At 41.4% G+C, this 26584-nt stretch overlaps 1 protein-coding gene across 1 annotated transcript in view; it reads right to left on the bottom strand.

The window, feature by feature from the left end:
* The window catches only part of PELI2 (pellino E3 ubiquitin protein ligase family member 2), a 208159-nt gene that overhangs the window by 149844 nt on the left and 31731 nt on the right, over positions 1-26584 (bottom strand). Inside the window, exon 2 of the mRNA XM_060004501.1 lies at positions 5887-6016. Within this exon, the coding sequence (XP_059860484.1) occupies positions 5887-6016 (130 nt within the window). The remainder of the gene's footprint in view (positions 1-5886; positions 6017-26584) is intronic.

The raw sequence follows: 26584 nt of genomic DNA on the forward strand, positions 1-26584 counted from the left end.
AGGTCTATTTACAATAGCCAGGACACGGAAGCAACCGAAGTGTCCATCAACAGATGAACGGATAAAGAAGATGTGGCACATATATACAATGGAATATTACTCAGCCATAAAAAGGAACGAAACTGAGTTATTTGTATTGAGGTGGATGGACCTAGAGACTGTCATACAGAGTGAAGTAAGTCAGAAAGAGAAAAACAAATACCGTATGTGAACACATATATATGGTATCTAAAGAACAAAATCAAAAGTTCTGAAGAACCCAGGGGCAGGACAGCAATAAAGACGCACACATAGAGAATGGCCTTGAGGACACGGGGAGGGGGAAGGGTAAGCTGCAACAAAGTGAGAGAGTGGCATGGACATATATACACTACCAAATGTAAAATAGCTAGTGGGAAGCAGTCGCATAGCACAGGGAGATCAACTTGGTGCTTTGTGACCACCTAGAGGGGTGGGATAGGGAGGGTGGGAGGGAGGGAGCTGCAAGAGGGAAGAGGTATGGGGACATATGTATATGTATAACTGATTCACTTTGTTATATAGCAGAAAGTAACTCACCATTGTAAAGCAATTATACTCGAATAAAGATGTTAAAAAAGAAAAAAAAAAGCTGTAGCAATTTTAAAATCGAGGATAATGATAAACAGATGATTCTTTGCAAGAACAGAAGGCTCCAGCTTCACAATGAATGTGCAGTGGAGATATGCCACCATTGTGTCTAAGAGCCAGGCTGGACAGACAGACAGTGAGTGCTGCAAAAAGACCCCACTGAAGTCTACAAAATTAGCTTGAACTAATGAGTTCACACTGAAATTTGTATTATTAGTTTTTACCACTTCTCCCAGTTACTGTTACATTATTCACTGCCTGATAAGGAAGAGTTTTAATGTCTCATCAAGCAGTAGAGCCATCCCAGTGGGAACAGCTTAAGAGCAGTCCTGGTTGTAACAACTACATTAAATAGCCCCAATTCTTCTCTGAACTGTCACTCCTAGACCACTGATATTTTCCATTCTGAAATAATGCCAACTGGAACAAAGTGATATTCAATTACTTCTTAAAAGTAAAAACACCCAAAAAAGGAGATTTCAATAAAGCACAATCTAAGAAGGGAAAACCATGATGAAGAGTTTTCCACAGTAATGTTGCTAAATTTAAACCACGTTACCAGCAAAATATTTACTTATCAGGCAGCATCACCATCCCCACCACAACCATCTACTGTTTACTGATTAAATAAGAGCAAAATCGTTGCCCCACATCATTAAAAAGTAAATGAACAAGCATAAATCGACTTAAATTCTCAGTCATATTCTGCCACTCCCTCTGCTAAACACCCTTCAATGTTTCCCCTTGGAAAAAAATCCAAATTCTCCAAGCAGGACCCCAAGAGCTCTAGACCTCCCTGCTAGCCTGGCTAACTCCTCTTTACCGTTCAGCTCGGAGCTCACAGGCCACTTCCTCAGAGATCCTCCCCCTTCCACCCAGACTGAACTCTGTGCCTCCTCTTCTCACAGCGCTGCATTCTTTTTCCGCACCATGCTTTTCAAAATATTCAGATAAATGTGTGTCCACGTGATTACTTATTGTTTGCCTACACACGAGACAATTAGCTCCACGCGGACATGTTTTGGTCCCTGTAGTACATCCAATACCTAGATGATGGCTGGCCACAGAAAAGGACTAGATAAATATACGTGGATGAATAAATTGCTAAATGCCCTATATCTATGTAATAGACCTGCTAAAAGTAAAACAGGGCTTCAGGTTTTTCTTTTAACACCTTACATAACAGAAGAAATATCTTTGAGTATTACTATTTCAAGAGCAAATATGTACACAAATGAAGATTACACAAATCGTGATTACACAAATAGCAATTACACAACAGTGGCACATATTTGCCACCCTCATCTGACTTAGCTTGGACACGGGGACGCATGGAAGACTAAGAGGGCCCATTTCCCAGCTGCCACTGCCATCAGCAAAGGGGTCTCCCTGGTCTGCCCCCAGACTGTGGGGCAAAAGGAATGACTGGGGCAGAGGGAAGAAAAAGCATAGTCAGAGGCCAAGCACTCCAATTCTAACAATGGTAACCACGCCACCCTTCCAGAGCTCACTTGCACACCTCCAGTGAAAGATGACCCTTTCATTACCAATACTGCAGAATCACCAATTTCACAGGAAAGCACTGCTGGTTCCGATCAAACAGCCTCTGCCATGTACTACCACACACCCTGGCCTTCTGATGGGAAACAGGGTGAGAGAGAAGGAAGGGCCTGGGAAGGGCCCAGAGCCAGGGACGCACAAAGAAGGGTGAGAAAGGGAATCTGGGGTGAAGTTAACACATAACTGGAAGAGCCAAGTGGGCCAACAACCGTGGCAAATAAGGACAGGCTAAAGGGCTGGATGCTCTGATGAGATCTGATAAGGAGAGTGTATGTGTACACGAGTAGAATGAACTGGAGGTTATGGTAACTTACAACTGACAATGGGCTATAAGGTCCACTGTATCTGTGGGAAATGTGGAACAGAAGTGACAGTCCTTGAAACTGAAAGAGTTACAGCAGTATGCACCGCGGATGCTCATGTTCGGTTGAATACAGCCTGGGGAGTCACAGAGACTAAGGTGGGGACGGAGTCAGCGAAACATGCAGAAGGGTGATCTATAGGTCAGTGAGGGCAGGAGGCAGGGGAAGAGACAGCTTAGATGAATAATGTAGGGTTACAAAAGAAGAGACTGAAATGGAAACAAAATGAAATCATTTCTAATGCCATGAACTGGAAAAGATGGAAAAAGGACATATTACTGAAAAACCAGGATTCAGTTAAGGTGAGGTAGTAGAAGGAGCATTTGAAGAAAAGGTTAAATATCTAAGAGACTTTGTCTAGGGGGCCAGCAGAGCAGGTGGCAGCAGGAGCGGCCGGGCGACACGGTCCGGGGATGGAAGCTTGAGGCGGAACAGGAGGAGGGAGGGATTTGTGACTAAGGTGCTAGGTTCAGGTAGGATGACATACTATGCACAAGGCCCCCAACATACAGGTACCAAGATAAATAAGAGAAAGGCGATATGGGGTAAGTGATCAGCTCACAATAAATATGCCTGGTCCATTCATCTCCCTTGGACATGGTTGACTGACCCTGTACGGGCCTATCAGATTCTCTTTCCTGAAAATTAAAAACCTTTCAAAGTGACTGAAGGTAGTTGGAGCCACTTTATAACACCCTGGAAAGAACATCTATGTTCACTCCTGTGGATACTCTGGTTCTCTTCTCTCACAAAACCTGGTTACTCAGATTTTCCCCCGATTCTGAGAGCTGTGCCTACCCTAACCTTTAATAATGTCTCCATGTTTGCTTTGTTTTAGCCAGAATCATTTCTGTTGCTTATAACCAAAGTATCTTTCCTGATTTAACATGGCTTCTGCCCATAGCTAACTCATTTTATAAATGAGGAAACGGAGGCCCTGAGAATGTATTTTTTTTTACAGGTTATAAGACCAAAACCTGGGACTTCCCTGGTGGCACAGTGGTTAAGAATCCGCCTGCCAGTGCAGGGGAAATGGGTTCAAGCCCTGGTCCGGGAAGATCCCACATGCCACAGAGCAGCTCAGCCTGTGCACCACAGCTACTGAGCCTGTGCTCTAGAGCCCACGAGCCACAACTACTGAAGCCTGCACACCTCGAGCCCGTGCTCCGCAACAAGAGAAGTCACTGCAGTGAGAAGCCCGCGCACCACGACGAAGAGCAGCCCCCGTTCGCTACAACTAGAGAAAGCCCGCGCGCAGCAGCCAAGACCCAACACAGCCAAAAATAAACAAATAAACTTATTTTTTTTAAAAAGACCAAAACCCAACTGTCCCTACTACACTACTCTCAGCGATTTTTTTTAAAACAGATTTAGACAGACAGCTTCCAAAAGACTTATAATCCAAATAACGTCAGCTAAAATCTAGGTATAAAGGTAAAACAGAAAAAGCTAAAACTGGAGATGGAGGTGGCTAATGAGTCTGGAAGAGCCATGATCTTCTAATAGTAGCTAGCGGAGGATATAGTTCATATTCTATTGTAACATGAAGCCTGTGTAACGGAAGATTTCTATAAATTTTTTTTAAATATCTGAAGCCATTGTATTAATATAAAATTTGGATTAAAAAAAAAGTAAATGTAAAAAGGTACAGAGCCAGAGAAAGGAAAGATAAATATCAACATATAGACAAAATTATAAAGACCGTGTCTATAATATCAGAATATTTTTGGCATCATCACATGCTTAAAAACATTTGTCTTGGTATCCTTCCCCTCCAAATATTTTGGGACTATAAAACATTTCTCATACTTCCTTGACCTTCCAAGATTCTGTGGCCATTTCACTTCCTCCTTTTCTCAGAATCTTTGTAAGGCTGATTTCCTTTGTTTACCCTGTCAAGTGTCCTTTCCTTCCTAAAACTTTCACTTTATTTCCCTTTTTCTAGCCTAAAACTTGGCCACTATGTATTATTCTTTCCTGTTTCCCTGGTGTTTGATATTTTCTCATCTAACCATTCCCTCCCGAATACAAGACAATCCGAATTGGCACATTCTCACAAACTTTTTCGTGGCACTGCCTCAGAAAGAACAACAGGAACTTTTTATAACAACGTTAACAGAGGTGATCTGTTGCTAAGACTGAGTATAAATACCACATATGCTTCCATGAAGCTGTTCATTTCTCTTTGAACCATGGGTTTTCAGTAAAAAATGGGAAGCAAGTCTCTTATTTATTCCACATGGTCCAAACCTATTATGATAAACAAACATGTAGAGCCAGTGCTCCATATGAAATACCTCAGGTAAATATAATTATTTTATAAAAAGGAAACTATGGGCTTCCCTGGTGGCACAGTGGTTGAGAGTCCACCTGCCGATGCAGGGGACACGGGTTCGTGCCCCGGTCCGGGAAGATCCCACATGCCGCGGAGCGGCTGGGCCCGTGAGCCATGGCCGCTGAGCCTGCATCCGGAGCCTGTGCTCCGCAACGGGAGAGGCCACAACAGTGAGAGGCCCACGTACCGCAAAAAAAAAAAATTTTTTTAATAAATAAATAAATAAAAAGGAAACTATATTACACATTAAGTAATGTATTTAATTAAAAGATAATCTAATAGACTATATCAGCCAGAATGGAAATTCAGGGTTCCCCTCCACTTATATATCAAAAAACAAATGAAATAATCATAAAAAAATGAACATTTTATATACTTCAAACTTACAAGAGGAATATGTATCACAGACTTCTTATAGCACTTAGCTCTGTTTACTTCCAATCTTTCTAATAATTACACAAATTCAGTTCCATGTACATGTAGGTTATGTGAAAACACCCACTCCTTAAGTAACAGAAGGGAAACAGCAAATCTTAGGTTTATATCAAAATCTAACATAAAAACTCTCTTCAGGATAAAGAACATCATTTATCTTTCAACCATAACTATTCTAAATTGATAATATGCTGATTCCACTATATCCTAAATCAGTGGTTCATTATGGGGTGAGGACTGGGGGACAGACGGGAGGGGTGGGGAGGGGTGGGGAGGGGTGGGAGGGGAGGGGAGGGGTGGGAGGGGAGGGAGGGGACATGTGGCAAGCCCTGGAGCTACTTTTGGTTGTCTCCATGGTGGTGGCAGTTGGGGGTTGGGGGGCTGAGGTGCTACTGGCATCTAGTGGGCAGAGGCCAGGGATGCTGCGAAACATACAATGCACAGGACAGCCCTTCACAACAAAGATTATCCGGCTCAAATGGCTGAGAAACTGTCCCACAGAGAAATGAGACCCAAAGGGAAGAGCAGCTGATCAGGAATAACCATTAGTCACCGCCGGCCCTCGCGGCTCCAAGGAGCCCCTACCTTGGATGCCTGCGGCGTGGATATCACATGGACCGTGCTGGGTTTGACTCCGTTAGCCTTCGGCCGCTTGTAGAGAGCAAATCTGCTTTTCCTCCGGCCTCTGTCTCCATTAGGTAAAGCACCATTGTACCTATAAACAGGGATGAGAGGGTTCATTTATTTGTAGATTTTCCAGGCATTAAGAATAAAAGTTCGATGGCCTAAGGGAAAAGACAGGAATGCTCACAAAGACTTGCCCACTAACCGCCCCACAAAAGGGACATAGAACAGACGGTTCACAGACGTCAGCTATGATGAAGTTCAAATCACTTCCGGAAACTTAATTGAAGAGTGATGTACAAAGTAATTACAGGTTTCCTATTCTATAAAGTCAGACTCTTCAAATCTTTTCAGAAGAGACCGAGTATAAAATAAGCAAATGAAAATTCTGCAGAGGCCGTATTAGTGCTGGTTCAACTCAGCAAGCGCAGTCCTAATGGGCCCCGGAGAAACACTCGAGAAATATTTTTAAATGAACTAGTTAGAAACTAGCATTCTAATTAAACCTCATCTCTCACTCGCAAATCATGTTAATGTCTGTACGATCTTTATTTGTAAGACCCAATTTAGTTACTTGCATTCTTAAAAGTTCCGAATTCTCCACCTTCATTCCCATTGCTATTTGAACCCTATACTGTCAGGTTAGCAAAAACTAGCCTGCAAAATTAAACATAAAGTATGACTCTACAAGAATGTTGACCATTAAAAAGCCCAAAGGTAAATAAAAAAGATGAGTTTTAGTCCACAAACTAACAAATATCTCTAAAAGTCACCTGGAAAACACTACTGTCCTTAGCAGATTTCCTGAATTAATACCTTAAGCCGGTACCAGTGTTTAAAAGAAATGCAGGATTGCAGGAGGGTTTCCGTTTTCACCTGTATTTTCTAACTCTGGATTAAGGGTCCCTGTACGTTCTGACCGCTTCTCATGCTGCCACACTGCCATGTCTATTCTCCAACTCCCTCTCGGCAGAAGTTCTTTTCAAGAAGAGAACCGAAAGAAGGAAGGGAATTGTTTCAAATCTGTGTGGATAAACATAACAGCTCCAAAGCTCCCTCGGAGCACCAAAGTCAGGGGCAGTGCCTGTGGTGTAGCGGCTCCACCCTCTCCCGGAAGTCTTGCCTTTGCCACTTGTCCGTCAATCCCAGAGATCATGGTGGCCATGATCTCTGGGTGGGACACAAGGCCCACTGAGAACAGTGAAAGTCAGAACAAGGGGTTTGTGGTGTTTGTTTTACAATTCAGTAGCTATAGTATGACAATGGATTTAAATTATCACCAGAAATTATTCCTGCTGTGTTTTTAATGTCTCCATTTCCATCACAAAGGAACGTCAGCAACAAGAAAATGCCTCTAGAATACAAAAATAATTTGTTTCAAGTTTTATTCCTCTCCTTTTTCTGAGGCAAGATCAGAATAATGTGCATTGTTTTCTTAAACATATCTGTGATCACTACTACAAAGAACATATCCATGAGTAAACAACCATTATAAACTCACTTTGTCCTAATGTATTTCCGTGTCACTTAAACCAAGATGAGCATCCTGTATTAAGAGAAACATACGTGACTCAATCAAAGGCAGGGCTGTAAACAATTAAGGGACATTTTCACCACTGTGGCCTAGAGGCAATTGGTACAAGATCTGGCAAGGTTCCTTGTGACCCTCACACTTGCCCAGCTCTCCGCTGCATCTTTCTCTCAACTATATACTGCTGGTCAAGGATAGCGAACCTAGTAAGAGCACGGCAGGTGCTTTTGAAGAGATCTGCTCACCATGACATCCCTTCTCAGGAATCCAGCCCTGAACTCCCTAAGGGGAGCCCCCGGCATCATGTCTGAATGAAACGGCCAGGCCAGCATCCTCCCCACCACCCTGGAGCTGAATTAGCTGGAGGCAGACATCCGGCCCGAGCTGGCCAATGACATTCTCATCCCGGAAAACACAAAGCTGGACGAGAGACAACCGCCAGTCTGCGTGGGTGGCCAGAGCTGCAAACTGGAAGCACGGGAGCTGTGGGGATGTCACAGTCTGTTCCGTGATGAAGCAGCAGAGAAGTGAGGAGTGAAACAGATGAACAGAGACAAGCAACAAAAAGAGATGGAAAGAGGGTCCTTAAGGGCTTCTATTGGCCCAGATGTACTCTGACCCTTGTTGGTGAAATTCTTTTTAGTTTCAGCTAACTCAGGTTGGTTTCTGCTACTTGCAACCCCAAAGCCATATCTAATATAAAGCTGAAAACACAAAAACCAGAAATGTCAACCTTAACGTATGCAAAAGCATTTTCATTTCAACTGCCTGAGCAGAGATGCACAGATATTTCAGGTTAAGCAAATATGCCAGTCCACTTAATATGCCTGCTTACTTAATACATCTACATGACACCCAGTGAAAAACCGTGCTGGAAATAATTAAGGTAAGAGTGGAGAAAACAGTGTCACGATGAGAAAAGTTTCGAATCAGGTTAAGCTACATGGTCATTCGTTCAATATTTATAATGCCAAGTACTAGAGCTGCAACGATGAATATCAACCAACCCGTGTTCAGAGCTCTCCACTTAAAAGCAGAGAAAGACATAAAAACAAGCATGATAAAACACTTGTGCAACAAGATGCACTAGTCATTCAAAGCACATGGGAAGAGCCATGTCGGAAGCCCTCACAGAGCAGACAGTGTGAACTTTCTTGGAATCTGAACAAGATGACTAAATGGGGAATGCAGGGCAATCGTATGTACAAAGGCAAGGAGTGGTTCAGCGCTGTGGGAGCGTAGAGTTCAAGAGGACAGACGCAGAGGGCTAGGAGGGTAAAAGGTGGGCAGGGCCCAGATTACAACCCCCTGATGCTCCATGACGAGGGGCATGGCCTTTCACCCTAAGAAGAATGGGAGCTGGTAAGATGTAAGCAAAGGACTAACATGATTGCATATAAAGTAATCATGAGGGCAGCAGCATGCAAGATGCACATCCGGATTAGAGTCAGGATGACTGGATGGGAGAACTGTCCTAACCTGAGGAGGAAGGTAGTGGGTGGCCCTCAGAAAGACAGGTCCATGTCCCAGAACCTGTGAAGGGGACCTTACTTGGAAAAAGAGTCTTTGCAGACGTAGTTAGGGATCTGGAGATGAGATCATCCTGGATTCCTGGGGCCCTAAATCCAGTGACTAATGTCTTTAGGAGACACACACAGGGAAAGAGAGGAGACGACCAGGTGAAGATGGAGGCAGAGACTGGAGTTAGACGATCACAGGCCAAGGAACGCCTGGAGCCACCACAAGCGAGAAGAGGCATAGGAGAACCCTCTCCCAAGGCCTTCAGAGGCAGCACGGCCTTGCGGACACCTTGATTCCAAGACGTGAGGCCTCCGGAACTGTGGGAGAACAAATTCTGCTGAGAGTTGTTTTCAGTGCTAGATGAACATGAGAATTACCAGGGAAGCTTCATAAAAATATGCGTGCCTAAGTCAGAAGAGATGCTGATTCAGTAGCTCTGGGACGGAACTTTTAAAAGTTCCACAGGTGATCCTTACTTGCAGCTACAGTTGAGGACCCTGGTTTTAAAGGCAAAAAATCAATAGTAATTGGTGACCTATGATGTGGCCGCACCAAGTGAGGGACAGAGAAAGGGAATATCACATAGGCTCCCGGCCAAGGCCAAGGCCAAGGCGACGGCACTATTAGAAATAGGAATTACAGGGACATCCAGGGGAAGCCGTGTATGAGGCAAGAGAAGTTATAAACTTGGGTGCCTGCACCATACAGGTGTGGAAGTTAAAATCATGAGAGCAAATGAGATTACTCACGGAAATGTACAGAATAAAGTAAAGAAGGCAAGGACAGACCCTGGGAAAGATGACCATTTAAAGAAATAAACCGTAATTCACAGAACTATTCGGCAAAAAAGTGACTTTCAACATATGTAAATTTCAAACAAAATAAATACCTTTTATATCTTCAAAAAAATAAAGAAATAAACCCTTCTTAGTCATAGGTAGAAGGACCAGGACCAGTAGAAAGTTGCATTACCAAAGATAGGAGAAGAGAGAATTTTAACAGTGTTTAATCAGTTAAGAGGCCAGTCAGAAATGGGCAAGTATGATTTGGAAAAGAACAGGTCATTGGTGACATCACCCACCTTCAGAGCAAACCAGCAACGCAAAAACAAGCAAAGCCCTCCAGCGCCGAGCCTCACTGTGAGCCTACCCTCTCCTTCCCAGCTTCTCACGGCCAAGAACCTCAAAAGAGGGCTCCACACCCACCGTCCCAATTCCCTACCTGTTGACTCTTCAGCCCACCGTTGTTTGCCTCCAAATCTAAAGGTACATTTGCTCATAAAGGCAAAAAAGTACTATTCCATGAAAGAGGGTCAGAATGCTGTCTGGCCCTGCAAGCTTTTCAGCCAGCAAGTTTGCAGAAATAAGATTTCCAAGTGCTGCGGCCATACCTGTCTCAGCTGCTAAACAAGGGTATTTTGATTCAAACCCACAAGTTGCCTTTCAAGCTTCAAATTAAAAAAAAATTCTGGAGACTAAAAAAATCCACTTATTTAGTAAATGTGTGATGAAAATGTAGCTCTTCATACACGCAGGGCAAATAGGTGGTAAAGGTATTTGGAAGCTTCAGAGGACAATGAAAAACCCTTGGAAGAAACCTCACAAGGTAAGAAATGGTGTTTCTTGGTTTCAAATTCAGAGTTCACACATTAATTCTTTTAAATAGCATTTGCTGTGCATTTACTATGTGCCAAGAAACCTTGTAAGGGAGGCTCCTCGTGGGCAGATAAGAGGCTTGAATGACTGGAACACGCATAAATTGCACGGCTGGGAAGGGGCAGATGGGACTCAAGCCCACATCTGGTTTTGTCTGACTCCATATTTCATACTCTTTCCAGTAGCCAACACTGACGATTTTTAAATTCAAGGCATTTCCTGGCAAACACCACAAAGATACATTCTTGAGAAGACGCCTGCCACCTAAAAAATGCATTTGTCAAAAAGAATTTTCTATAGGAAATAACAGCAAGAGAGGGCGTGCCAGGGGCTCCCAGCCACACTTCGGAGGCATCACATTTGATCTTAACCAGTCTGAACTCACGGAGCAGCACCTGTGTGGGCTACAGAAGTGAAGCGTCATCAGCATCAAACGGCCACATTCCAGAGGCAGCCCAGCTTCCCATTATAGACTGAAGCCTCTGCCCTCCCTCGAAAGCAATATCTCTGTCACCTGCACATATAAATCACAAGCAACTACTGTAGCTAAGACAGACTGTACACTGCAGATGAACAGGCCGGGGACACTAGAGACAAGAGATGTGAAGGGCACTGGAGTCTGATAAACCCCTGCACCGTGGCCCCCCGGTCTCAAGGAGTGCACATCAATTCACCACGATAGTGAATGCACTAACACACTGCCGCAACCGTGCATATGAAGATGCACGTAAACCAGTAAGTGCCTGACACTGGCTTTACATCATTACAGCCCGAACTCCTCATTATTTAAGCTATCAGATGCATCTGGACTTGCACTGCCCGACTGAACTCCATACATAAAGCCCAGGGACACAACAATATCTATTTTCCTGTGCCTAACAAATGCTGCGTATTGTACGGTTTCATAAAATAAATAGTAGACTTTCATCTCCAGCCAGAGAGCGAACTGTGGCAGCACCATTACAGTCTACTCCCTCTGGGGATAACCTGCTGCAGCTTTTTAAACATCAATTCATTCAGAAAATCTTCCTGGGCTTGGCCTCCGAATGAAAATTCTCAATGCCCCATTTCTGGTTGGAAATGGTCTCTGCTCCAAGTAGCTACTTCAGAGCTATTGAATATGAAAATATATTTATATATAAAATATGTAGATGCATATATTCATTCAAGATAGCATCAAGCGAAGTACATGGGGTGAGCCAGGCCCACGGCTGTGTGCTGAGGGGCTAAGGATACGAGACACCCTGTCTCTTAACAGACTCAGTCAGGTGGAGAAGACAGATCAGGTGACAGATAGTTATAAAACAGTACTGATAAGCGCCAATGAAAGTGAGTTAGAAAACACAATGGAAAAAAAAATCAGAACAGTAACTTTGGGATTACTTTAGGACACGGTCGTAAGTCTTGGCATGCCCTACATGTGTGATTCAAGTCATGGAACCTTACTAATAGTCTTCACCAACCCTGTGTGACACCACCAGTCAATCTCCCATTTATCTCACACCGTTTGGACTGGATGCTCTTTGAGGAGTTTCCTATTTCTTTGTGTACCCTCCCTTCACCTCTACGTGGTACCTTAAAACCAAGGAGGGGATCGATGAAACAGTCGCCACATTAATATGGAAATAATGATAGTGGTGTAAGGGATTAAGAGAGGACTTCTAGCTCCAACTCTTCTCCTAGCTGGTGCCATGAACTTACCTAAGATGGGACTGTTTCCTCAGCTACAAAGACAGCAACACAAAATAACAAGTTCAATTTTAAAAAGAGATTCCCAAACCTCTTTCAAACATTTCAATTTGATATGGACAGAGAAGGCATTTCATCCAACTCAAATACCAGGATCCTGTCTAAGAAGGGTGAAGGTTGTGGCTATCATTTTAACAACTGGCTTTGATCTGCTGCTACACTTCCAAAGACCCCTCAAATCTTTATGGCAGTTGAGGTGTGGCAGTTACAGCTACAGGTTGAGGTTTGCCTTATCTTGAGGTTTTTTAGCTTCCCCAGACCAAAATAGTTCCCAAGGCAAAACATTAAAACGTTCTTTCTATCAGGAATGCAGTACTGCTCCCACACGCAGCTTTTCAGCCGTTCTTCCAGGATTTATACACCCACACACTCTCATCCAGCCCCACTACAGCAAAAGGTACAGCATGAAGGCCAGAGAGAGACCCTATCCTGGCTCTGCGTCCCATCCCATATTTGCACAAGTCCCTGAACATCTCAGAACCTCACTTTCCCTCCCCATAAAGTAGGAAGAAGGCCTAACATTCTACCACTTGGATTCTGGAGCAGCGTGGTGGTGGGAGATGAGGGCAAAGCTATCCAGAAAGGCCCTGACCCCAGCCTCATCAGCACTGCATCTGCAATGACCAGGGCAGGGACTCTGTTCTCTCCTGCATTCATTCAACTCCTATGACTCTGAAGGCCACACTTCCCTACTTGCTTCTTCCTCCAACCAGCCCATACGAAAGAAAAGAGCATGGAAAGCAAATCCAGTCCACCTAAAACAGAGGAACTGTTTATGAAAAGAAAAATATTTCTTATCTAATACTTAGCCATCTGGTTCTTTGAGGTCATTCTCCTCCCTTTGTCATCTCAAATTGGTACTGTCACTAAAAAACACAAGATAAAGTTTTTTTACTGTATTGAATCTCTGATTTTTGAGCATTGCTGGGAGGCCAACAGTAGAGCGTTTTTACTGGATACCGGAAGGTACGCAAAACATCAGGAATAGAAAAGGCTATTTATGTTACTCTTAAAACACTGACGACTAACGTCTTTTATTCTGCCGTTGGTGCCAACAGTCCAAAATATCTCTGATTAAATACATATTAATATAATATTAGTCATTTATGTCAAAGAATCTTTTTTACCCTATGGGTGAAAAAGATTTTTCAAGTATTACCCTGCAGTAATTTTTGATTCCTAAAAGAGAAAATATCACACAAAGGGAAAAAGCCAAAGTATAGCAAGAAATGAATCTGATATAGTACAAGATTTGTACAATTCACGAATCAGGTAAAGACATCATTTTATCCTATTCCTGAATTAGTACCATCTTCTTCTTGGGCGGGGGGTGGTCTGAGTCATAGCTCTGCCATTAGTAGCTATGTGTTTTACCTGTTTTGTAAATTGAAGTATAGTTACTTTACAATGTTGTGTTAGTTTCAGATGTACAGCAAAGTGATTCAGTTACACACACACACACACACACACACACGCACACACCTGTTCTTTTTCAGATTCTTTTCCATTACAGGTTACTATAAAATATTCAATATAGTTCCCAGTAGGTCTTTGTTGTTTATTTTATATATAGTAGTGTGTATCTGTTAATCCCAAACTCCTAATTTATCTCCCCCCCAATTCCATAACCATAACCATAAGTTTGTTTCCTATGTCTGTGAGTCTATTTCTGTTTTGTAAATAAGTTCATTTGTATCATTTTTTTAGATTCCACATATAAGCAATATCATATGATACTTACCTTTCTGTCTGACTTACTTCACTTAATATGATAATCTCTAGAATTAGTACCACTTTACACTCCAGACTGCTTTACATAGTTCACCAATTAATAATTTTGAAAACCAAATTAAATCCCACACATTCCTTTTTTAATCACTCCAACATTTGCTTATTTTAGCCTCTCATCACCTAAATGAAGACAGGTATATAAATTGTATGTGGTAGACTGAAATACTGGTCACAGTTCTTCACTCCTCCCTGAAGATATGCCCTTTGACATGACTTTATACCTCCAGTTAACTTCCTTGCCCTGGACTTTGGGTTGGACCATGTGACTTGCTTTAGCCAATGGGATTTTTTTTTAAGTCCTACAGGATGAGTATACTTTTTTTAAAAATTTACTTATTTTATTTATTTTTTTGGCTGTGTTATGTCTTCTTTGCTGCACACGGGCTTTCTCTAGTTGCGGCAAGTGGGGGCTACTCTTCGTTGTGGCACGCGGGCTTCTCATTGTGGTGGCTTCTCTTGTTGCAGAGCACAGGCTCTAGGCACGCAGGCTTCAGTAGTTGTAGCTCGCGGGCTCTAGAGCACAGGCTCAGCAGTTGTAGCACGTGGGCTCAGCAGTTGTGGCTCACAGGCTCTAGAGCGCAGGCTCAGTAGTTGTGGTGCACGGGCTTAGTTGCTCTGCGGCATGTGGGATCTTCCCGGACCAGAGATCGAACCCGTGTCCCCTGCATTGGCAGGCAGATTCTTAACCACAGTGCCACCAGGGGAAAAAAAAAAAACAAATGGGACACAAGCAAGGGCGTGCACTGTGGTTGGCGGTTGGGATTATCCTCTGTCATGGCCATAGGAAGAGTATGTCCCAGCCAACCTGCCGAGGAGGACGAGTGACACTGGGAGGAGATCCAAGCCGCATACATGCGATGTAAGCAAAGCCACTCCACCACAGCCTAGTGCAGAGCCACCTCAACAACCCACAGTCATGAGAACAAATGACTGTGGTTTCAAGTCGCTGAGTTTGGGGATGATTGGTCACACAGCATTATACGGCAAAAAGTAAATGAATTTCAAAAGCAAATTAACTTAAGTAGCTTCTTCAGTAGTCAAAAACTTTGGTGGACTAAAAACACAAAAATACAAAATATATACCCATTCAAAGTTTTATATAAAGAATACTCTTTCAATATGAAGGAAAAAGTCTAAAATTAGAGATAATTCCAAATGTGTCGCTTTTTAAATTGGCTATAAAGAATGAGATTTTTAAAAAACGCATACTTCGTGCTTCCCTGGTGGCGCAGTGGTTGAGAGTCCGCCTGCTGATGCAGGGGACACGGGTTCGTGCCCTGGTCTGGGAAGATCCCACATGCCGCGGAGCGGCTGGGCCCGTGAGCCATGGCCGCTGAGCCTGCGCGTCCGGAGCCTGTGCTCCGCAACGGGAGAGGCCACAACAGTGAGAGGCCCGCGTACCGCAAAAAAAAAAAGAAAAGAAAAGAAAAAAAAAGTATACTTCTTCAAGAGGGAGACAAAATACCAAATTGGATGTCCTTTCTTTTTTCTTCAGTAAATCATTATGTCAACTAAAATCGGTGGTCCCCCAAATAAGCTATATGATGTGTATGTGAAAAGGACTTCCTCTCTAAGAGTCAAATTTAGACATAAAAGAATTAGGATAAAACTACTAATTATTTGGCAAAGCACTGATTTTTTTCAAACTGTTTACACACAACTTCTACTATAAGAGGCCTCTAAAAAGTGAGCATCTCAAAGGATGCTCGAAAAGGAAGCATCTTAAACTAGCACTGGGCCCATCGTCTAATATGTACTAAACTACAGGCATTTCAAACAAAGAACTTGATGGTACAAAGAAATCTGATTTCTCGCCTTAGTACTTATGTAAGTATTAAAGCTAGAAGTAGAAACTAGCAGAGGAATCTCTTCTTAATTTATAACTTATATACTTATAACTTATTATAACTATTCCTAACTACTAAAATAATTCCTTCCAATCTTTTCCTTTTTTTAAATTTCATGGCATGCTTCTCTTACTACTCCTAAAAAGAATCACACTAATGTATGTCTTATTTTTACTAATGTGTATTTACTTTAAACTTTGAGTATGCACAGTGAATTTTTAGAAATTCCTAGAAATACAGACAAGCTAGAGCAAGCAAATCCAACTTTTGAACATTCCTGGGCAATGCCCTGACAATTCCTTACTAAAGAGATATGTAATTGATATTGTATGCAAATTCAGTTCTCAAGACAATTTGTTATAAAATATATTAGCTTTATTCAATTGCCCATGGCAGAATGGGGGGATGATTTTATATCACACACATAAATACTTTTTAATGAACCACAAAGCATGAAGCCATTTGTGGCTTTACATCATGTACGCTGATGCGACACAGATTCACTCCCTTTCGTACAACTTTTCTAAAGAAGACTGTTTTATTTCTAGAACATTTACACATAACTAATAGCTGAAACACGATTAGAAAATATTAGAAATAAAAATGTGCACAAAAATCAAGTTTATTTCAAGAAATGGAAGCCTTCTCTAAAACCTCATTTTATAACAGCCCAGTAGTAGGTGAATCAGGTCAATCACACAAAAGGGCTTCTGAGCCTCTCTGTAGGAAATGACTTTCGTACAACCAACCCCTCCCTCAGTGCTACAGAAGCTTATTATCTAGAAGTTAATTTTGGTCTGGAGCATTAACCCAACAGCTGCAAAAGAAAAAAAAATTCATATTGAAAATATATTAACTTGTCAATTATCACAAATAATACCTGATTTTTAATGGATACCAGCAGGCAGTGAACAGCCATGGGTATCACCTGGATTCAGGGAGTATCTCATCAAGAATTCAAGAACTGGAACACACCAGAGGTTCCCCCAACCCACGCAACTTTCCCAATTTACCAATTCTTGAATTATGAGAAGATTCTTAGGAAATTTCTAGCCATATTCGGAAAAGCACAGTTTGAGAGTTACAAATGACCTTAGATATACACTGGTGCACTGCATAGATCTGCACGGTCCAATATGGTAACCACTAGCTATATGAGGCTATTCAAATTTTAACTACAATTAAATAAAATTAAAAACTGTTCACACCAGCCACATTACAAGTGTCTGACAGCCACATGTGGCCAGTGGCTACCATACGGAACAGCAGAGCTACAGAACATTTCCATCATCACAGAAAGTTCGACTGCACAGTGCTGGCATAGATTTCAAGCAAGTCAAATCACGAGCATCTTCAAGATACCCAGCCAATACCTAGTTCAATTCTGTCTTCAGGATTTCTAGAATTTGACAGTTTGGGGACACTGTGTTTCTAAAAGAGTTCCTTGGAATAATGCCAGGGTCTAGAAGGCACTGTCAAACTCCATCTCTCCGCTTGAAGATGTTTGTCTATCAGGTAGTTAAGAAAATGTCCTGGGCTTCCCTAGTGGCACAGTGGTTGAGAGTCCGCCTGCCGATGCAGGGGACACGGGTTTGTGCCCCGGTCCGGGAGGATCCCACATGACGCGGAGCGGCTGGGCCCATGAGCCATGGCCGCTGAGCCTGCGCATCTGGAGCCTGTGCTCTGCAACGGGAGAGGCCACAACAGTGAGGGGCCCGCGTACCGCAAAAAAAAAAAAAAAAAAAAAAAAAAAAAAAACAAAGAAAATGCCCTACTGCCTTTTGAGGGGGAAAAAAAAATTGTGGTATCAAAAAATTTATTTTGTTTGAAGCTGAAACATTTTCTCTAGGGACACATTTTGCAATGTGCAATGTAAGTTCTGGCAAAGCGTGATTCACATATAAAAATTCACTTTATAAACAACTTCTAAATTCAGATTTAATTCATATATTGAAAAGGCATTTGATAGAAGTCTCCATCCATTTCAGATTAATGTTTCTAAGAGTTGAAAATAAAAGAATATTTCCTTCCCATAATTATTTAAAGGCAAAAGAGTAAAATAAAAGCATTTATATTAAAAATCAGGAGCAAAACAAGATGCTTACTATTACCATTTTTATTAAACACTCCTCTAAAAAAATCCTAGTCTAACTAAAAACAGTGAATTAGAAATAAGGGGTATTAACTGTAGGAAAAGAAGATATTAAGGTAGTATTATTGCTGTAATAATTAAAACAATGTATTACTTGAGAACAAAAACCACAAACCAATGGAGAAGAAATGTCCCAGAAATAGACCCTTGACTATGTAAGAAAGTAATATAAGATGAAGAAAGGGCCACCAGTCAATGGGAAAGAAATTGGTTTATTCAATTGTGTACAGAAACCAACTATCTACTTTGACAGAAAAAAATTGCTTAGATCTGCATGTTACATTCTACCACAAAACAAATTCTAAAATACTAAAAAGATAAATATGAAAAATAGTCATAAAACCAAAGAAAACAAAGTTGATTATCATATCCTTGAGTCAGTAATAATGTTCTAAACTCAGTTAAAAAAAAAAAAGAAACTGCAAAGAAAAAGATTGGTACACTTAAATATGTAAAAATCTGAAACTTCTGCATGTCAAGAATTGTAAAATTACATGTCCAACAAAACTAGAAAAAACATTGGTAATAATAAAACAAAAGCTTAACATCGTTAATAGGTCAATGTTTTTACAAGTAAAAGATAAAACAGACATCCCCAAAGATATGCAATAGAAAAATAAGCAAAGAACATGAATAGAAAATTCACAGAGAAAAAACAATGGCTAATGAACATATTTTTTTAATGTTCAATCTCATCAGTAATCAAAAAATACAAATTAAAGCAAGATTTCATTATTTGCCAATAAAATTACAAAACTGTTGAAATGACACAGTTACTCTAATATACCAGTGGTGAGAATGTGAATTGGTACAATCTCTCCGTAAAATAATTTACCAATATGTATCAACACCCTTAATAAAAGTACTCATGTTCTTTGACCTAGTAATTCTAATTTGAGGGAATCTATCCCCACGACATAATTTTGAAACACAGTATAGAGCTGTATGCACAAAGATGTTAACTATGTCATTATTTATAACGGCAAAAGACTGGGAATAACCTAAATGTTCAGTAATAATGGATTAAGTAGATAATGTAATTCTAGATGATGAAATTACATTTACTACAAATTCTTAATAGCAATGAGAAAGGATTTTGAAAACCAGAGAATACAAAATGTGCAAATGGTATCATGTCTAATACGTTCAAAATATTTAAGATTCATAGGGAAACTGAAATAAAAAACAAAACATTAATAGTGATTATTGTTAGAAAGTATCATTATGTGATTTAATTCTTATTTATATTTTTGATATCTTCTAAACATCTATATTGAGTATTTTTTTAAATCAGAATTAAACATTTTAAAAAGCATATATTTCATTAAATAAAGGTGGACTCATTGTTTTAATTTCTAATACAGTATTAATCAATTTAGATCTGAAACAAGACCCAGAAATAAAATCAACCCTGAGGATGGGAAGAGGAATAAATTTATATTCAAAAGAAGGCCACAATGTGTCTAAATTGTTAAATGGACACACTGAAAACACCATTCATGCACAGGTATCTCTGGCACACAAGTAGAACTTGGTTTTTCACAGCTGGGGAAGCTGTTACTTTACAAAAAACTCTTCGCACCTATCATTCTTGAACTTTTAAAACTTTTAAAAATTCCCAAGTTTTCTACTTCTACTAGAGATATTCATGACATATATATACTTATTTATTTTATGTATAATCTTAGTCAAACTTCTAACTCATGTAATTTATCATTGGATTATGAAAATAGTGTCTAGGGCTTAAAGACAGAAACTTTTGAAAAATTTAAATCTGAAACTTCTGTTACCAGATTAATTCCTAAAAGAGAGAATTCTCAGCACCACTCATCAGGCAATGTCAAACTTTCGTGTCTTTCTGATGGTTTCTCTCCAGATGAATAGGGTATTAGGCCTTACATTCACACCTCGACTCTGATTCAATTAAGAGCAGGAATTGCAGGCAACTCATACAATTAGCAGCATGATCTGCATTAAACTCTGAGGCAGATCAGGATCTTTCATACTGCCCAAACTAGTACAGATAGAGCTCCGTTTTCCAGAAATAGTTATAGCGTCACTAGTCAAATCAATAAATCCAAAAAATGCATTTTCAAGTCAGTCTGTCAAGTGAATTAAAGAAAATTAAGCAGGTTTTTCTGCTCACACCCTTCACAGCTTTTAATATGCTAATGTGCCCTATGAATCGCCAAGCAGAAGACAGGGCAGGCAGTACTTCCCACTGACTTGGTCTAACATCCCACTCTCACGGCACACACGCAGAGCCAACCATTTCCTGGAATAGTGCTCTAAGCGGTCAAGTTTGGGAACTGCCAAGGTAGCTGTGCACATAAACCATGCGGCCCACTGTGACTACAAACACATGGGATAATGTATTGGAGAAAAAGCAGGAGTTAGAAACAACTGGACTGTATATTGCCTTTCCCATTTATAAACATTTTCTAATTAACATCAAGTGCAAATGGACTTCACTTTACAGTCGTCTTTTTAGTACTACAACTACTATAAGGAAGAAAGAATGTTATAAATTAATATAGTTATAAATAGAATGTTTAATTTACTTCCTTGGTATATTAATGACAAGCCACAGTGAAGGAAGAGCTAGAAATGAGAAATTGAGTGGTCAAAGCCATACACACAGCTCATAAACCTTTCTCATACTGACTCAAGGGAGGCCTGAACAAGACCTGTGCAAGGCAGGAGCCTAACAGTTCCTGGGACCCACAGTGATTTACAATAAAGCTGTGGCTACCCAGAAACCTCGGCTAATGAGGCAGGCTGAGAGCCCCCGCCTCTGGTTTTCCTTCCATGCAAGAGACTGCTCACTGACCCCCAATACTCATACTCCCTTCTACCTTTTAGAAAAATAATCACAATCGCTGACATGTATATGATGCTTCCTTTGTGCCAGCCACTGCCCTGAATGCTTTCCACATATTAACTTAATGGAATGAATCCTCACCGTATCTCTATGAGGCAGGTGCTTCTACTACCCCCATTTCAAAGACAAGAAAACAGGCACAGAGAGGTGAAGCAACTTCCCCAAAGTCTCACAGCCATTCAGTGGCAGAGCTGGGACTCTAACCAGTCCATCCCAAGTTTCCCTTGCAGCTAGGTGTGGTCATGTGACTGAGACAATGCAGCGGGGCCATAAATGATGTATACAACTTCTGATTCCTCTCCTTAAGGTTGAAACCATTTTCCCTAACTGAGGCTGGAGCACAGATGGGAGACAGGACCGCTTGTACTCTGAGAGACCAGCTTCCCAAGAGTAACATGAATGCACCTGGGATTCTGAATGACCCTGTGGACTACAGCAACCATGGACTGCTCCATGTTGGGCTTTTTCATGAGAGAGGAAACATCTATTACATTTCAGCTATATTATTTAGGTGTATTTTGTATTTAGGTGTATTTTGTACACCTATATTATTTAGAGATAATCTCTTTATTAAGAGATACTTAACCTCATTTTGTTTTAGCTCAAAACATACTTTGTTTTCTTACATAAACTCTATTAATAATTTGTTTCTTAATAACTTGGTTCTCAGCTTTGGTCCAGATAATAACTATAACTTATTAAATGCTTACTTGACACTGTTCTAAGCACACGTATTAACTCCTCTAATCTTCTTAACAAATCTATATTGGGGGGGCGGGGACTGTTAATATCCTCACCCAACAGATGAGGAACTGAGGCCCTGGTAAGCAACCTGTCTACCGTCACAGAGCTGGGGTGAAAACCCAAATACTCTGAATAAGTCCTAGCAGAACAGGTATGTTCCAGTGGTTGAGGTATTATCAAGTTCATGGTTAGCAAGTTCAGTCCCCTGAGGAACATACATCACTTACAATACAGTGTTGCTCTAAAATGGGTCTGGGTAAAGTGCAAAGGGAGCACCAAGGATGGAGCACCTGTGCCAGTCAACTATGGGCCAAACAGACACAGAGGTCGAGAGAGAGGTCACGGCGGAGGAAGCTGTAGAGCAGCGCACCGGATGGGAAGTAAAAATTCACCAGGTGGATGGGGGCAGGGGGCAGGAAAAAGCAGAAGGGACTCTATATGCAGAAGCCATGTGGCATTAAACCCCTAAAATTGCTCCCAGAGCTACCAAGAAGCTGCAAAGAGGCGACACGGTACCGTGGGTGGGTGTGGGCAGATGTCACTGCCAGAAACTGGTCAGCACCCAATTTACCCTCAATCTCATTTTCGTCTCTTCTTCCTAAGCTCCAGCTATAAACATGACAAAGGTCCTTGAAGCTCTTGTTTCCTTAAGTTTTTAACACCCAAAAGGTAAAATCATTTAATCTCCTAAGACTTCAGTCTTCTTATATATAAAGTTCTACCAGATTTCTCAGGATCTAGGGTTGAAGGAACCTTGGGCATCACCTGGTCCAGCCTTCCCACTGCCACCAACAGCCCGTTCTGCTGTGCCTGAGACAGAAAACCACCCAGTCGTCCACTACTGGGACACGGCCACAAGGGAGGCCAGTCTGTGGTGGAGTCCATAAAAGTCTTCCCTACGTTACATTAAATTTGGCCCCTTTATCGAGTTTTCCATATCTCATAGTCTCTTCAAGCAACACACCTGAGTCTGCCCCCTTTTCTACCAGCTAGCCTTTCAAATATTTAGAACCGTAGAAACAAAAGGTTGTAAGGTATTTTCCAAGGTATCACAAACACTTCAAAAAATATGTAAACAAATATTTAAACATTCTTATTTATGTAAAGCATCCACTCCCAAAATTCATTAATAAATAAATAAATATTCTACCACTTAGTATTGCGTCAGATCTACAGACTAAGCTGAAAAAACTACTTTGTGACTACTCAATGTATTTACTCAAAATGGTAAAAGAAAAAAAAAAGAACTAAACATAAAATAGTAAAAGAAAAAAAAGAACTAAACATAAGCAACAGATAATAGAATCAACTATAAGATTATACTGGATCAATCAACATGCATGGCATTTATTAAAATACATCTTCATTCGTAAACACTGTTTAAATGAATTTCTTTACTTTAGCTACACGTGGGGAAATGGTTTCCTTCAAGTTGGCATTTTGGCAGTTAACACTGGATCCTAATGTTAACCACCAAACACGCTTGACAGTTACACAGTGCTTTTTGCCAGGGACGTAATCCCCATAATAATTCCTCCTCAAACTGTTTTGCTTTCGAGGGGATCAAAGCAAAATACCTTATTTATTCTTACACCTGCCTCGAGAAGGAAGGTAACAAGCATAATTTTAGAGGTCTAAGTTATTCAAGTTTCTTCTTAACAATATTGGTCATGTCTAATGCCATGGATTTCTAGAAAAGCCATCAGTCATGTCCATAATGTAGCTGGGGCCAGCACAGAAAGTTATAGGGAAGCAGGAGCTGTTAATTCTCCCCCCATCACCAAAAAAAGTAAGAAGGCAGGAAAAATGTGTGTTCTGTACATGAAAGACATTAAATTTCACTTAAAAATAAGAAAAGTAAAACACAAAATATTTGCATTATCCCCTGAAAGATACTTAAGCTCTTAAACCAAGAGCAAAAATATAAAGCATATGCTATATTAAATAGACATCTGCACACCTCACTCACGGATGCTGCAAAGGTATGAGAAGTGTTATAACCTGGAAATGAAGTGAGGCAATACAACTCCTGAAGGTCACGTAAAAATTTATTTAGTAGAATGACAAAAAGATTCTTCATAACTGTGATATAGCTTAAAACGACAAAAGAGTAAAAAGTGGGCTCCAATCTCCAAGGAAACTGTAACTACTGAAACCAAATGGAGAAATACTTGGTGATGAGATAGATTCTCCTTCCATTTCCTCCCTCATAGCATTGTCCTTGCAGATTCCCATGCTCCTACAGGCAGGCGCTGTTTTATAAAACATAATTCCACGTGTGATTACACTGGGCACGTTGTAGAAATAAAAAAGGAACAAGAATGAACTGCTGCATCCAGAATATCTAACCAGAATAAAGCAGAACTGTGCGTAAAGAGAAAGTTAACGGGAAAAAGCACATTGTATGCAAAACCCTCGCTCTTCAACACTTACGGATATACATGGTTTAAAGCCTACTTCATAAGCTCACACATTTTGGCATCTAACTTCACAACTCTCGTTTCAGTTTTATGAATTATTACAACACTGGTTTAAATGTTTTGTTTACCTTCACAGAGGGATCCATATAAATTAAGTCCCCTACACACGAACCTTCAAGTTACGAACTTTCGAAGATGCGAACGTGCATTCCATCAACATCAGGCGTGAGTGAAATTGCAGCTTGCCCTCCGATTGTGTTAGTTGGGTATCTAGGCTGACTTTGCTGGACTTCCGAACAAATTGGACTTACAAATGCACTCTCAGAACAGAATTTGTTCGTATGTAGGGGACGTACTGTATACTAAGGCTGAAAATAAAGGCTTAAGCCCTAGTATAAACGATTTGGGTAAAATATGTCTCCATTTTCTGAGAATGAGGGCTTTGATTACTGAAACAATATAAGGAGGGGGCACCTCTCATGAAGCTCTTTCAGCCAGTGGGTGAGTCTGGGTCTAAAGCTGCAAGAAGATGCAGCGACCCAGCACACCCTCTGGCACGCTCATAACAGCCTCTCACTTCCCACAAGTAGCTGCCACTCCCCCCAGCTTTAGCCCAGGTTCCTCAGCTCTCGAATCTGCAGAGCCTTACCTAGTGCACACCTGATGTCACGCGCTGCACTAGATGCCGAGGTCATACACGTATAATAAAAGCCCTGCTACCAAGGGGTACACGGCCCAGCGGGCGACAGAGCAGCCCAAGGTGACAGTACTCTGAAACACAGTCAAATACACAGCGAGGTCTGTGAAAGCGCTGTGAGGCAAGAGGACGAGAGGGCAGGGGCGGGAACGTGTCTGGGAAGGTTTCGGGCAGCCTGGGCGCCAAAGCCAAGTCTGGGAAGATTGAACTTCTGTGTTTAGAACGGACACGGGCGGGGAAGGACGGCCTCCCAGACACCAGAGCAGGACCTGCACTGGGTGGAAGCCCCAGACAGGCAGGGACATCCGAGCAGCCAGCAGCAGGTCCACAAGGCTGCAGGCTGTGCACGGGGACCAGAGGCAGCCAGGGCAGGCAAAGCATGCACAGGTTACACTTTATCCTATAGTCAACCACACACGCACACACTGTTACATAAATCCTAACAGGGTCACATAAATTGCTTTCCATTGCTAACAGACCTCTCCAGTAGATCGGTGAAGGATGAACTGGAACGGGGAGAAGATGAAAAGCAATTAGGAGGCAACAGACACTGTGGGGATGGGAAAGAGGAAGCAGGTTGGATATAAGGAAGAGAATTTTTTAAAACTTAGTGACTCATACAATGTGGGAGGTGAGGCAAGGAGCTAGGCTGACTTCCAGGTTCTGGTTTGCATAGCTTATGGTGCCAATGACACAGAGAGGGAATCCAGGGGAAGGAGGCAGATTTAAGGGGGAAGAGAGACAGTGATCTGAGTGCTGAACTTCGTATTGTGACCAAAAAAGTAAGAAGTAATCTGTACTTCCCATCTCATGCTCTTAAAACTTTAAACGTCAACCTGTCTGTCCCTGGACTATTGACAAACAGAATATTCAGTCTCCTACCAAATCTGATTCAGAGACAACTTGCCACACTAATGATGCCGTGGTCAACATACAGCACGGGTAATGACGTAAGGATACTCTAGCTTTCCTTCTCAACACACCCCCAAACCACACACTTAAAAATATCCACTCACACTCCTACACGTCTCTGGCTTTTTCCTAACTTCCTAGAAGCTGGGCCAGAGTGGTCTATTGAAAGACAGACAGTTATGAGGGTGCTGTTTTATTTAACCCAGTTGGAGATTACTATTGGGGTATTTTTCCAGATTCCAGTGTCTGACAAATAGTTCACAAAAAAACAGAGCTCGTAAAGGGAAAAAAATAATTAAGGTCAAACAGAAAGAAAGCAGTATCCTCAGAATGCCATCCTGCACAATTTGGTGCTGCTATAGGAATTCGGGACATCAAGTGGGAGACAAAGCAACCCAGCCCACCGCAGTGACTTTCACATCCTCTCCTTCCCTCTGCCCCCAATACATAATGACGTGTTGCCAGTAAGACTATACAGTCAGGAAGATGGTGTAGCATCTTCGGAAAACAATGTGGCAGTTTCTTAAAAAGTTAAACATACACTTATCACGAGACCCAGTAATTCTACACCTAGGTATCTACCAAAGAAAAACTAAAACGTATGTCCACACAAGGAGTTGCCAGCAAATGTCTACAACAGCATTATCCAGAAATTGGAAACAATCCAAGTATCTGCCCATCATCTGGACAAACGAGATGTGGTACATCCTTATAGCGGAATAGCATTTGGTCATAAAAAGGAATGATGTACCGATACAT

The sequence above is a fragment of the Delphinus delphis genome, chromosome 2, assembly GCF_949987515.2.
Source record: "Delphinus delphis chromosome 2, mDelDel1.2, whole genome shotgun sequence".
NCBI classification, from domain to species: Eukaryota; Metazoa; Chordata; class Mammalia; order Artiodactyla; family Delphinidae; genus Delphinus; species Delphinus delphis.